General features: G+C 46.8%; 1 protein-coding gene across 1 annotated transcript in view; it reads right to left on the reverse strand.

Annotated features, from left to right (window-relative positions):
* Positions 1-12884, reverse strand: part of LOC138511170 (avidin-like) — a 108953-nt gene that overhangs the window by 15079 nt on the left and 80990 nt on the right. The window contains exon 3 of the mRNA XM_069626678.1: positions 10158-10278. Within this exon, the coding sequence (XP_069482779.1) occupies positions 10158-10278 (121 nt within the window). The remainder of the gene's footprint in view (positions 1-10157; positions 10279-12884) is intronic.

Raw genomic sequence — 12884 nt, forward strand, 5'->3', positions numbered from 1 at the left:
TCTCTCCTCACGGTGTGCTCTCTCTCCCACCCTCTCTATCTCCCTCACTGTCTGCTCTCCCCCCCACCCTCTCTATCTCCCCCACTGTGTGCTCTCTCTCCCCCACCCTCTCTATCCCCCCTCACTGTGTGCTCTCTCTCCCACCCTCTCTATCTCTCCTCACTGTGTGCTCTCTCCCCCACCCTCACTATCTCCCCCACTGTGTGCTCTCTCAGGGATACTCCCAGCAGCCCACGTAGGTCTTGGCACCTCTTCTCCTGGCCTTGAGCTCCACATCCTCTGCACCAGCCCCTCCCCTCGTGCCAGGCCTCCTCGCCTCTAGATATCTCATCACCACACTGCACTCATCCTCAAGCAGGTCACATCTTCACCTGCTTTCTCCAGGCCACTCCCATCATTTACTTCAGCCCCTCCTACCTCCCCATGGTACCACCTTTCACCAGCAGGTAGGTTTCTCTGTCAGGACACCATAGGCCAGCCTATGGGCCAGTCACATTTCTTTTTGCACAAGTGATGAAATGCACCGACACATCTCATTTTTCTTTAAATGATTAAGAGTCATATGGTTAGAATTAAAACGTATCCACTTGCAACATTAATATGACAAATAAAAATAATAACTATATATCACATTACATTGGAGAATCTATTAAAACCATGTCATTCATTATTCATTCAGCCTGGATGAAATATGCGTCCGAAAGCGAACCCCTGCCAACGATAACGACAGTTTGTTTTGCCCGCTGTGCAACCAGAATGAACACCATGAACGCATTTCCCGTAAAGGTCACCTCTGTCCTTGGCAACAGCGGGACAGTGAAGGAAGATATGTTTCACTGTTTCTATTTCTATTGCTCGCGCCTACGCCCACATGCGTCAAAGCGCACAGAAAGACGCCAGACAACAGAAATGGCGGGACAAGTACAGAAGAGGAAGAGGTCCAAGTGGTAGGAGATCAAAACAAACTAAGGTATCAAGTGAATAAAAGAGTCACCAGTCTCTTAGGGAACACAGGAAGACTCTTCCATGCGAAGTCCCACAGGGAGATAATTCCAGGCTGCAGGGGCAATGCCCCTACCTCTTGATCTTTTGTACCTAAAACAGTTTAGTCCAAAGGTATCAGAAGACCGAGTCGATCTGGTCTCCTGTTGCTGGCTAAGACTCAGCTTGAGATAAGAAGCAGCAGCACCAAATAGACATTTGTGGGCCATGATGTTTAGCCTAAACTGAATTCTGGATGGAATAGATTGCCAATGGAGGGCTCTACTATGGTCCGAAATGTGGTCTCTTTTACAGTTAAACAATCCGTACTGCATCATTTTGAAGAATGTGTAGTTTATGTAAGGCATGTTTACTGGCCCCACTAAGGAGAGCATTACAATAGTGGAGTTGGGGCATAAGAATCGATCTTACGAGGGAGTCACACATTTTGGAAGACACAGAGGGCTTCACAAGCCTCAGTAACCTCGGATGGTACTGAGATTTTCTGACTATGCTGTCCACCTGGGACTCAGCTCCCTGGGATGCATCAAAGATCACTCCAAGGGTCTTCACCTTTTTTTGAACGGAAATAGCAAGGACCTGTAGTATAATTTAGCGTGTTTTGGAGTGCAGCGCCACTGCATGGGATCACAGTATTGCTGTAATGTGGTACAGCAAGCCATGTGTTGCCAGTGTAACATATGGACAGGTATATGAAGACAGGATATTTATGTTAAAGCACACCATTTTTCTCAATAATTAGTTTAAAAGCACACCATCTTTTTCTCACCTGAAATGCCTCAATTACAGGAGAAACATTAGATAACACGCTGGGTTGTAGCGGCATGTAAACTACTGGAAGCTGCCTTCACAAAAATAAAGGCCACAGAATCTTCTCACTAGGCAGGCGAAAGCACAGTCTCTCACTGAGACAGATAGCACCACCTTTGGTGTAGCAAGGTCTGGCCTTCGGACCCATAGTCACATTTAGACCTTCTGGGCCTGACCAGTCCGGTCAACACGCAACAGACTCTAACTTCTCGTAACGGAGTGTGTGAGCTGGCGTATTTATATGAAAGCAGAAACATACTCGGCTAGACCGGATTTTGATTATCCTTGTAAAAATCATTGTTTCTTTTGATTATACACAAGTAAATTTAAAAAAAAAGATACGCTTCCACCCAGACACCCATAACAAGGAATGTGGATTGGGGCAAGCAACCAGCCTTTCAGCACAACACATTGCATTCATGTCAGTTTCAGGCAGGGCTGTCTCATTCAGTGTGTCAAACACACAGAAACCAGACACCTGTAGCACAGAGTATAGAGTATAGTCACCCACTCTATTCACACAGGTCCCACCCCACTGGTGTAACAACACCATACAGTCATTGGGAAGGTTCCAGCCAGTCTGGCCTGGACTTCCCCACAATACCATGTATGGTACTTCCACCTAAGAGCCAGTCAGGGGAAGGGGCAGAGTCAGGTCTCCCCAGGACTTTGGGGAAAACAAGGTAACAGGCAATAGAAACCAAGAGGTTACAGGGGCCATCTTACCTTCTATCAGGAATCCACTGATTCCTAATGCAGGGCCAGGGTATCCCAAAATGGAGGATACTCAGAGCACCTGTCACGTCAGCATGAATCTACCACCAGCCCATCCCCCTGCTCTGTGGACAACACACAGTTGCCAATAAACATACACTAGGGCTACAGGGTTGTACCCCCACCCATGGGTGCCATAAGGGTATCCAAAGAGTTTCTGTTCACCAAAATCAAAAAGAGGAAGAGGTGCACTGCTAGGGGTCCCAACTGGACTTGTGTGTAAAAAGTAATACAGAACAATTGTTATAAGGGAGTAGCGGAAAAGGACAGGGCGGTCCTGTCTCTCCAATGCATTTCCAGCATCTCACCTTGGCAATAGCGGGACAGTGAAGGAAGAGATGTTTCACTGTTTTTATCCCATTTTCAGATTTGCGTACTCTATCCTTGGCAATAACAGGACAGTGAAGGAAGATATGTTTAACTGTTTCTGTCCTATTTTCAGATTTGCATACTTGGCATAGATGTTCTGGCCAGGCCTATTCTTTGTCCCAAGGTCTCTACAGTTTCAAATAAATGTAATCTCTACTACACGTAACATGTCATAAGGTTCTCAGTGGGAAATGTATTTTTGGATAGTGTTGTGGCATGTCAGATGCCGATTATATTCAAAAAGCCTACTTCTATTTCGTAATAGTGACCAGTTCTTAATCCGTTCCCACCTTTTCACTTTGATTTTAAGATTTTTGATATTAGTCTCCAGTGTTTTTTTCAGTATCCTAGGTAAATTCAATGTTGTGCATCTTACCACTTGTGCCAAGAAAATCTGTGTGTTCTCCTCAAAGGTCATGTGAATGTCTGCATCAAAGATAAGCACATCCTGATGCCCTTTCCCACTCCTATTGCACAAGCGAGGGGGCATTTTTACGCATTACAATACGCACCCCAAATTCACAAAGAGTATTCACCTTGAAATTCGCAGAAATTAGGCACATTCCAAGAGGGATAGAAATCCTTTTGTTTTTCGCTTTAAAGTTTACAGTAATTATGCCCTTAACGTTGCTGCTGGGAGCCTGTAATATATTTGTGTTCAAAAGCAGCCACTCAACACTAACACGCATGTCGTCTTTGCCTGCACATTTCTTAAAGTGGTGCAAGGAAACAAAGCGCCTCCTCTGCTGTTATTGCTTCGCTCATGAAAATAAGGGAAATGACCACATTCCTAGCCATCGGCTATATTTCTTTGGATGGATAGGATCTTATGCCCACAGGGGACTTCTCAGGTCATTCCCCCTGGCATGTTTATGCCAGTCTCTAGTGCAATGTGTGATCTTGGGCAGGCTACCCGTTCAAATGTTGTACTTTTACGTGCTTAAGCATGGGTCTTTGTAGCCAGGTATGTTTGCCATCTGTACCCCACCCCACCAGCATGTTGTTAAATTAGTCTGGCCCCACATGACCAAACAGTCCTCTCTGCCCTGGCCAAACCTGTCCTTGGGTCCAGACCTCTCTCTGGCTGGCATATATATCTTGAGGGGTGAAAGGACAGCCCCAGAGTGACAGAGATGGAGAGACCATGCTAAGACCCTATTGTGAGACTGAAGGTGGCTAATGAGGAGTTCCTTTGAAATATAAAAGCCAGTACAAAACAGTTATTTCAACATTAAGGCCTAGTGAAATGGAGAGAAATGGGCCTAGCCAACTACACTAAAATGGACAGGTGTGCAAGTGAAGGGTTAGCTACATGAGAGCTTAAAACTGATGGATATGCCCAATGAATGGGTAATACCCTGGGGTGCTACAGAGGCTGACTTTGTGTAAACTGGGAAAAGGCACCTTTTGATAGATTCAAAACTGCAGCAGTACACATGTGAGAATATACTTTGAAAGGATAAGCATGTGAAAAATACCAAGGAGGAATGATGCCTGACATTTACGAAATAAAGTGACAGATTGCGTTTATCAGGAATTGAGAGACTTTTTTGTTGAAGTGAATGCTGGCTTCCTATGTTAACTATGGCCTATCTGTGTGCATAAGATTAATAATGACTCTACCTCTGTTCTAATATAGTAGAAAATAAATATTGCATTTTAAACCACACGCACAGGTGTAATGCTAAAATGTTACATGTAAGCACATCTTGTCGATTTAAAGCTGTACTTTCTGAAGTATGGATGGAGCTGGTGTTTTCCCCACTGAACTGAAAGGACTGTGCCTTTGAAAATCTGAACTCAAGACCTTTGACTGGCCCTTCCAGGAGCAGCAGGCCAGGTTTTCATTTATAAATACAAAGAATAGACAGAGAATTAGATCTCAATTGTGGGATTTGCAGATAACACAGCCAGCAGAAATTATCGTTAAGGTCAGGTCCCCCATTAACTGCGCATTAGTGGCCAATGGTGGGGGCTGTTGTGAAACTGAGGGACACATGGGATGCCTTGGCATTGACTAACATTGAGAACATTTTCTTGAATAAAAAGTACATTGTACATCCCAGTGAGCTCATCCCGGTCTCATATTCAAGGGGATAAAAAGCCTGTCGGTACCATGTAAAAACGAATTGTGTTGTGATGGATACAACTGTGTTATGATTAAAATTGTGATTCCGCTCTTCTCATAATTCTGAGAGAATAGAAAGTTGTTGCAATGATAGGTTGTGGAAGTAGGGTTTGAATCAGGAAGGGGCAGATTTGTGACTATTTCAGCGCAGCAGTGAATCGTGAAAAACTGCAGCTTCTCCCAGGAAGGGCGTGTCGAGATATGATTAGTATTTTCCAACTCACCATAAAATATAGAACGCAAAAATATATATGTGCCAGCAATTATCTGAAGAATTAGGGTAGCTGCCATATTGTTAGATTTTAAGGTCACTGAAAAAGTTAAACCCACATGTCATTCTTGGATGATGAATCTTTCTCCTCCCTCAGCCTCCATCATTCACACCCCCCAACTCCTTTGCCGATTAGCAGGCAGTGAATGTATTGGGGGAGGGAGAGGGAGAGAGCTGCCCAATTCGTAGCGTGGGAACTTTGATAATTATGGGGTGTCACCAGCCCTATAAGAGATAGGTCTCCTATCTGAGAGGGACTGGCTGATCCTTCTTTGACTTTTTGACTCTTGGGACCTTTCTTTGGACTTGGTTTTTCCCTTGACCTTCCCACTCTATTGCTGGGTCTTAAACATTGCATGGGAGACAGAGACTGGGAAATCTAGAAGCCAGCTAGGCCTGCCATTTGAGGAGTTAGAGGAAGTCTCGTGCAGGTGACTACACCTGAGCGAAGCCTTTGACCAGATCTGTGCTGCCATCAGCAGATCGCTGCTGTTTCCCTGGATACTCCAGAATCAAGGTCTCCCATGTAAGTAGATTGATCTAAATGCCAACAAAAGTGTGGGGGGGGATCTGCCAGACTTGATCTCCGTCTCGCATAGTGGGTATGGGTGGAACTGGGGAGACCCTTGGCACATTTTACTAAATTCAACTCCAATTAATTCCACTATAGAAAATCACCATATCCATTCAAACTGAATTGTGTTGGGAACTGCCTGCTTTTATCTGTTCCATTTAATTGTGGGGAAGGAGGGAAGCTGTGTAGATCCGTAGCGCATTGAACTGAAGTTAAATCAATTCATTCCCATATAGAAATTCACAGAATGCGGGTTGTTAGAGTTCAACACTAACAAAGTTCATGCCCAGTGTGTTAGAGCCGGGTTAGACAATAAAGTACTTGGGTGACTACCTTTCTGAAACCCGTTTTCTGTACTGAAGTGAGGTGTCCCTAATCCCAAAATAATTAACCCTAAAATGTTTACATTCAAGTGAATGTAAAGTGTGCAAACATAAAATTTCCCATTTATTTACCTGCATCCCAAAACAATTTTCCCAAAGCCCTGCATTTCATTCAAATAAAAAGCCCAAAACGACTTTCACATTGAGTTCCTTTCCCGACTTTGCCTCTCAAATAAGAAACCCGAAACGATTTGTTTTCTTTGTGTCTATTTGTCAAACCCTACCTTTTAATAGAAAGCCAAAACAATGTTGCTACTGTATTCCCACTCCCTGTACCTTGCCTTCAAATTAAGGGGTCATATATAACAGATGCCTGAAGGTGGGGGTTGCTGAGAGAAAAGGGCTTGATAACAGACTAAGCAATCACTGGGTGATTTATATTGTTTGTGGGTGAAATTGCAAGAAATCTGATGTAAAGTGATAACTGCCCATCTCTAAATTTTACCTGTGTGTTGTAGTATCTGTAAGTTCATTAGAAATATAAGTCAGTAAATTGGTGCAAGTAATCTGAAATTGCGACATTGTGTTGTGCCACAGCATTGGTGACTGATGGTTTGTTTGCTATTGAATTTTGGCAAACCTTAAATAAATATATATTCTTACTATACACTGGCCTGGTTCATAGCTCATTGGTGGTACAGAGGGTATTTGCTGGTGTGGTGCGAAATAAGTTGGAGGCCTCACTAAAGTTGAATCTGTAAAAGCGCTTTGGGTGCGCGCCACCTTGTTTGGGGAGAAAGGAAGTTCCTGAGTTGAGTGTGACCGCCTAATATATCATGACAATCTGGCCTTACACAATGGTCAAGAACCATGGACGGCCTATATGATCTCCTCTTTATCATGCCACCTCTCTTTCTCTTCCCCGCAGGTCAAGCCAACACCAGCACTGCTACCTACCTTCTCGGTCATCCAACCTATGAAGCGTGTGTCAGTTGAGGCTTTCGCCACTACTTTCTCTCCTGCGCCTGCACCTTTGGCTGACTCACACCCTCACACAGCCCTCTCTAACCTTCATCTCTCTTTCTCTAACACTCTGGATGTCCTTACCCCTGTCATGAGGATCCGCTTGAAGCCCAAATCCAAGTGCAACTCTTGGTATGATTCCAACATTGCTGTACTTAAACTGAAGTGTATGGCTGCGGAGAGGAAGTTAAGGGCATCGGGCGCACCCCCTGAAAAACTCACCTGCCGCCTGCTCCAAAGGCAGTACAGACTCTCTGCCCTCTCTAAGAAGAGAGCCTACATCCAAGCCTGCATCGCTGTGGCATCTTAAAACTCGGCCGAACATTTAAAAATCTGCAAGGACCTGGCCAATCCTGCTGCAGTCTCTACCTCTCCTGTTATTTCCCAGGCCCTCTGCACGGCACTGGCCTCTCATTTCACTACTAAAATTCAGGACATCCTGTCCACTGTCTCTTCCTCTACCTACTCTACCTCCTCCTCTACCACTCCTGGCCCGTCTGAGGCCGCCTCTCTTCCTACTTGCTCCTCTTTTCCCCTGTTCGCCCTTGACAATGTTTCTGGACAAGTCTGATCTATGACAGTCTCGTGAAAGCAGGATCTCCCCTGTTCATCCAGAACCATCAAGGATCACATTGACACCCTTGCTCCAGCTTTGGCCGATTTCTGCAATCATTCCTTTGCCACTGGAAACTTGCCCACCCCCTGCTAAATAAGCCCTCTGCTGATCCTTCCTCTCCTGCTTATCGTTGCCCAATCTCCTTCACTCCTTTCCTGGGCAATCTCTGGGAAAAGTTGGCCATCTCCCAGCTTAATCTGCATACTGACTCTGTTGGTTGCGTCCACGACCACCAGTCTGACTTCAGAGCTGCCAGAAGCACGGAAACTGCTCTCCTGAACACCCATGATGACTTGCTCTCCAATCTTGAACTAATCTCCCATTCTGCCCTCATTCTCCTTGATCTATCCTCTGCTTTTGACACGGTCAACCATGCCATACTGCTCAATCGTCTCCGTGACAACCTTGGTATTACTGATCAAGCCCTGGCATGGTTGACCTCCTTTCTCATTGACTGAACCTCTCAGGTCCAACTGGGGTCTTTCCTCTCTTCTATCTCTCTCTCTACTTGTGCTGCTCCCCAGGGTTCTAACCCCTCTCCCTGGCTCTTCAACCACTACCTGGCACCTCTTGCCCACTGCAATTGCTACTTTCTGCCCCAATTTTCAATGTTATGCGGATGACACTCAGCTCTCTTTCAGGCTCTCCTGAGCCACCTCTACTTCTTCTCTCATACCAGACTGTCTGGCCGCAATTCAGGAATGGTGTGCTGCCAATGAGGGAGTGTATCCCTCCAGCTCTGAAATCTCTTCAAAGACTCCCAGTGGCTGCAAGGATCAAGTTCAAGACCTCTGCATCGTCTACAAGGCTTTCTGGGGCCTGGGACCGCTCTGACTCCAACTTTCTCTTCCAAAACATCTTCCTTCTCAAGCTCTCTGCTTATCCACCTCCAACTCTCTGAGGGTCAGACGCTTCTCCAAGCAGAGAGTGGGGGACAGATCTATCTCCTCAGCTGGGGCCTCCCTCTGGAATATCTTCCCTGCCTCTCTCAAACTTGAACAGAACCACCTCCGGTTCTAGAAGCAACTAAAGACCCTCCTTTTCGCTTCCACTTTCTCTCTTCCTCTCCTTTGCTGATGTCCTGACTACTCTGCGCACTGGTCACCTGGCTATCCTCTGAACTCAGACCCAGGCTCCTGCATGTCCAGCTGCCCTGGCACTGCCACCGGGCTCCCTATCACTTAAGGGTCTGTATCTGCAACCCTACAGTGCCTTCTCTCTGCACTTATGAGCCACCCGCTGGCTGCACTTGTGAGTTAACTGCACTTCCCCCTTCCGCTCCCCACTGGCACTTCTCCCCTTCACTCTTCCCCGCACTTGTGCAATCTTAATGACACAAGGCCTAATAAGATCGTTATTAGGTCCTCCCTTTGTTTCCCCTCCTTATCATGCCTAGAAACACCTGTGTACAGGCACGTTATAAATGACACATCATATCATATCATGCACAATTATTTTACTGTCATAAGCATGACATGAGCATGCGTCTTGTGAGAAACACAGAGAAGAGAATGTGTGCGGGTACCAAACACACTAGCACTTACCCACCTCTGATCCCTGTTACAAAGCACTTCACACTCTCATGCAATCAACACTAGCTACAGATGTTGCCTCACACAACCGCACACATAGTATCCATCAGCAAGAATGTGACCCAAGGATAGCACAATGCTGAAAAAGCGGGTTGCTAAAATTACAGCACAGCCTAAGGACTGGCTTTTAACGCTGTAATTACTCTTCCATTATTTATACAACGAAGGCCCAAGTAGGGTATTTAAGGTACGCACCTATATGACACCTATGGCGGAATAGCACCTTAGAAATATCCAAGCACGGTAGGGCCAGGCAAAGACCGGATCTGGAAATCTTTAAATGGCTTCCGGGGGCGTCAGCACACCTCCTGCTGGTGGTGTAGTCATGAGTATGTGAGCAGAACTGCGCATGTGCACTTACCTCAGTTACACTCGACGCCGGCCCACCCTGTATGCTGTCCCTTTTGCATGTCTGTTTTTACGACCCCTAAAAGCTTGAGGACAGGGCTGGGCTGGCCAGAGGATCCTGTGTGGGGGTGGGCCAGCCCACCTTTGGTGGGAGAGAGTGGTGTGCATGGGAGTGTGAGGCTGCTGGCACTGGAGTTCCTGGTGTCCTTGGAGATCTCCTGCATTGTGTTCACTGTGTGGCTCATGGGCAGACTGCGCATGACACTCACCCTCTGGTTTTTACTGGCAGTGTGGCATGACCTCACCATGAGACTGCGCCAAGCTCACCTTGTGGCTTTCCAGTCCTCCGTGGCCCCTTCCACGCGGTCTCTCAGCAGCCACATGGTCTTCAGCACCTCTTTCCCATTTTGATCCATGAAGCACTGGCCGGCAAACGCTGTTGTTGTTTCTGTCAGAGAGAGAGAGAGAGAGAGAGAGAGAGATCGAGAGACTTGTTAGAGACTCAATGGTGGTCGGACACTTATCAAAGCGTGCGCACTCTCTGCTTCGACTCCGGCACCAGGAACAGCCATTGCTTTCGTTTGGATGGTCATCCCACCTTCTTGAACTATGGCCAGGACTGATTATGCATAGGGGCCAAGCGCTTAAGCATAAGGTATCCAAATACTTGTAGCCCTTTCAAGTGCCCAAGGGAATTGTTTATGTTTGAGCACTTACTAAGGGCACACCACAACATATATTACTTTAGGATCTCAAGGAGTGGATGAAGCAACTACAGCAAAGGGGAAAAGGTAAAGAAATATCAAGCAAGGTATTAGGCAGAATCCTGTGCAGTGCCCTTAGGGACCACTACACACAATTAAGACTACAAGTGGTAATGCAGGTTTCACCTTTGGTACAAGCCTGTACTACACAGTTATAGTGGTAGCAATGGCTGAGCAGCCAGACTTATCTCAAGAGCAAATGAGCAGTAGTAGAGATTACACAAAGGACTTTAACCAAAAGAAATGGCGATAAAACCCGACCGGAGCCAAAATAAAAAGTATTTGGTCAAGTGGGTTTAACTTTGAGGCTAATACAATAGCCTAAAACAGTACCACGTTTATAAAGTATAATCGCAGTAGAAAAGTTAGGGTAGATACCACTGCCACCAGCCAACTCTTAGTGTTAAGAGAGCAAAATAAAGCTTAGAGAGGCACAGACAAAAAAGGGTAGGAACTAACCCTTTCCAATACTACATGCAAGATGGGGTGTACTGGGTCTGTAGTTTAAAGTGACTATATAAAGTTAATGGCAACTTTACATGTTTCTGGGGGACAGTAGTCAGGTAGTCAGCCCCAGAAAAATTGAGTCAGTGGGAAGTCTCAAAGACAACCCTGTGTCACTGCACTGAAGGCGCTGTGTAACACACATAAAAAGTGGGGCTCATGGAGTGGTGTAGCTCCAGAGCCCAAGATCACACAAACAGTAGAAATACACATGGCAAAACACATGTAAGAGTGGGAGAGTGGAAAAAATAAACCCCAGAAATCCAGCAAAGCTGCTGAGGGACTCACTAGGTAAGGGAACTTAGACATAAATGAGAATTCTCCCTAACACTCCCTCCCAACCAGACTAATGGACAGAAGGATTTATTCCACTCCTGGATGGATCTCATACCTCTCGGTTATTAACATCCTAGAGAGGCCATCAGCATTTTGGTGGTGACTTCCTGCTCTGTGCTCAATGGTAAAATCAAACCCTTGCAGGCAGATTGACCATCTTAGTAGTTTATGGTTTTCCCCTTTCATTTGCATCAGCCATCTCAAGGGTTGGTGGTCATACTCCTACGTCCCGTCTCCTTTCCTCCATACTTATGGGACATCTCTCCGTCCTGTGGGACGGGACCGGAGCACTTTGTAAAAAGCATCCTCAAAAAATGTTTAAAAAATGTGTCCTTCCTCTCTTACTGCGCGGGGCCCGGCACGCGGCCGTAACCCCGCCCACCTTGTCTCCGCCCCGCGCATCGCCCATCAGTCCTTTTCTCCGCTCGTTCGGGACTGGACGCACTTGCATCCTCGGAAGATTTTCTTCCCTTTTTTCCTCTCTGGCTCTCGCTAGCGATCGTGTACTAGTCTGTCTATGTCATTCAAACTAGACTTTCCAGACTGTTCATCGTGTCACCGTCGTTTCGCGAGGGCGGATCCCCATCCTCTTTGCTTAGAGTGCTTGGGTCCGGATCACCGTTGGGACTCCTGTTTTTACTGTGACTCCCTTTCGGTCCGGGCACTTCAACGTCGGTTGGAGCGGTGGGGGAGGTTTTCCGACAAACTCCTCCTTCACATTTTCAGGCGTTCATCGACGAGAAGAAAAAACACCCGGTAAGTTCTTTACTTTTCAGAGCACCCCGGCCGGGGGATACCTTTCCAAATTCTTCTTAGGCCGGCAGGGGCGTTGATCGCTCTTTTACCGGCATTCGCCCTGAGGTGCCAGTTGGGCCTAATAATTATACCCGAGTTTTCTCCGAGGGTCTCCGTAAGGGGCCTGTGGATACCGGAGCATGCTCCGAGGCCCCTCCTGTGGGGGCTGTTTGTAGACCCAGTTCTACTGAATTGTGGGATACCGGAGCTCGCTCTGAGGCCTCTCTGTCGGCTTCCCTCAAAAATAAGACCGGTGTGCGCCCCGAGGCCTTGGTGGGGCTTGCTGTTACAGAGCGGATGTTCGAGGCCCGCGCGCATAAGGCTGTCACCGGACGTGGGTCCGAGGTCCCTCTTTCAGAGGCTAAAGTTACCAACATTTCTGAGAGGCCTGGCAAGGCCGTACCAGTGAAGGCTGTTTCTCACTGTTCCTGCTCTTGCAGCGACACCAGATCTGTTGAGGGGGCAAAGAAGGAAAGCTCTTCTTTTACCAGCAAGGCTGAGATCCTTCCTGGGAAGGCTGATTTGGCGGTTGGAATGTCGCAGAAACATTCCAGGCCTCACAGTACCAGCTCTGCCGAGGTTCCTTATGTTAAGGCTAAAGTTAAGACCCCCGATCTATCGACGGGGACCCCTGCCTCACTTCCTCACGTGCCGC

The sequence above is a fragment of the Ambystoma mexicanum genome, chromosome 6p (assembly GCF_040938575.1).
Source record: "Ambystoma mexicanum isolate Mex_15411 chromosome 6p, UKY_AmexF1_1, whole genome shotgun sequence".
In the NCBI taxonomy this organism is placed as follows: domain Eukaryota; kingdom Metazoa; phylum Chordata; class Amphibia; order Caudata; family Ambystomatidae; genus Ambystoma; species Ambystoma mexicanum.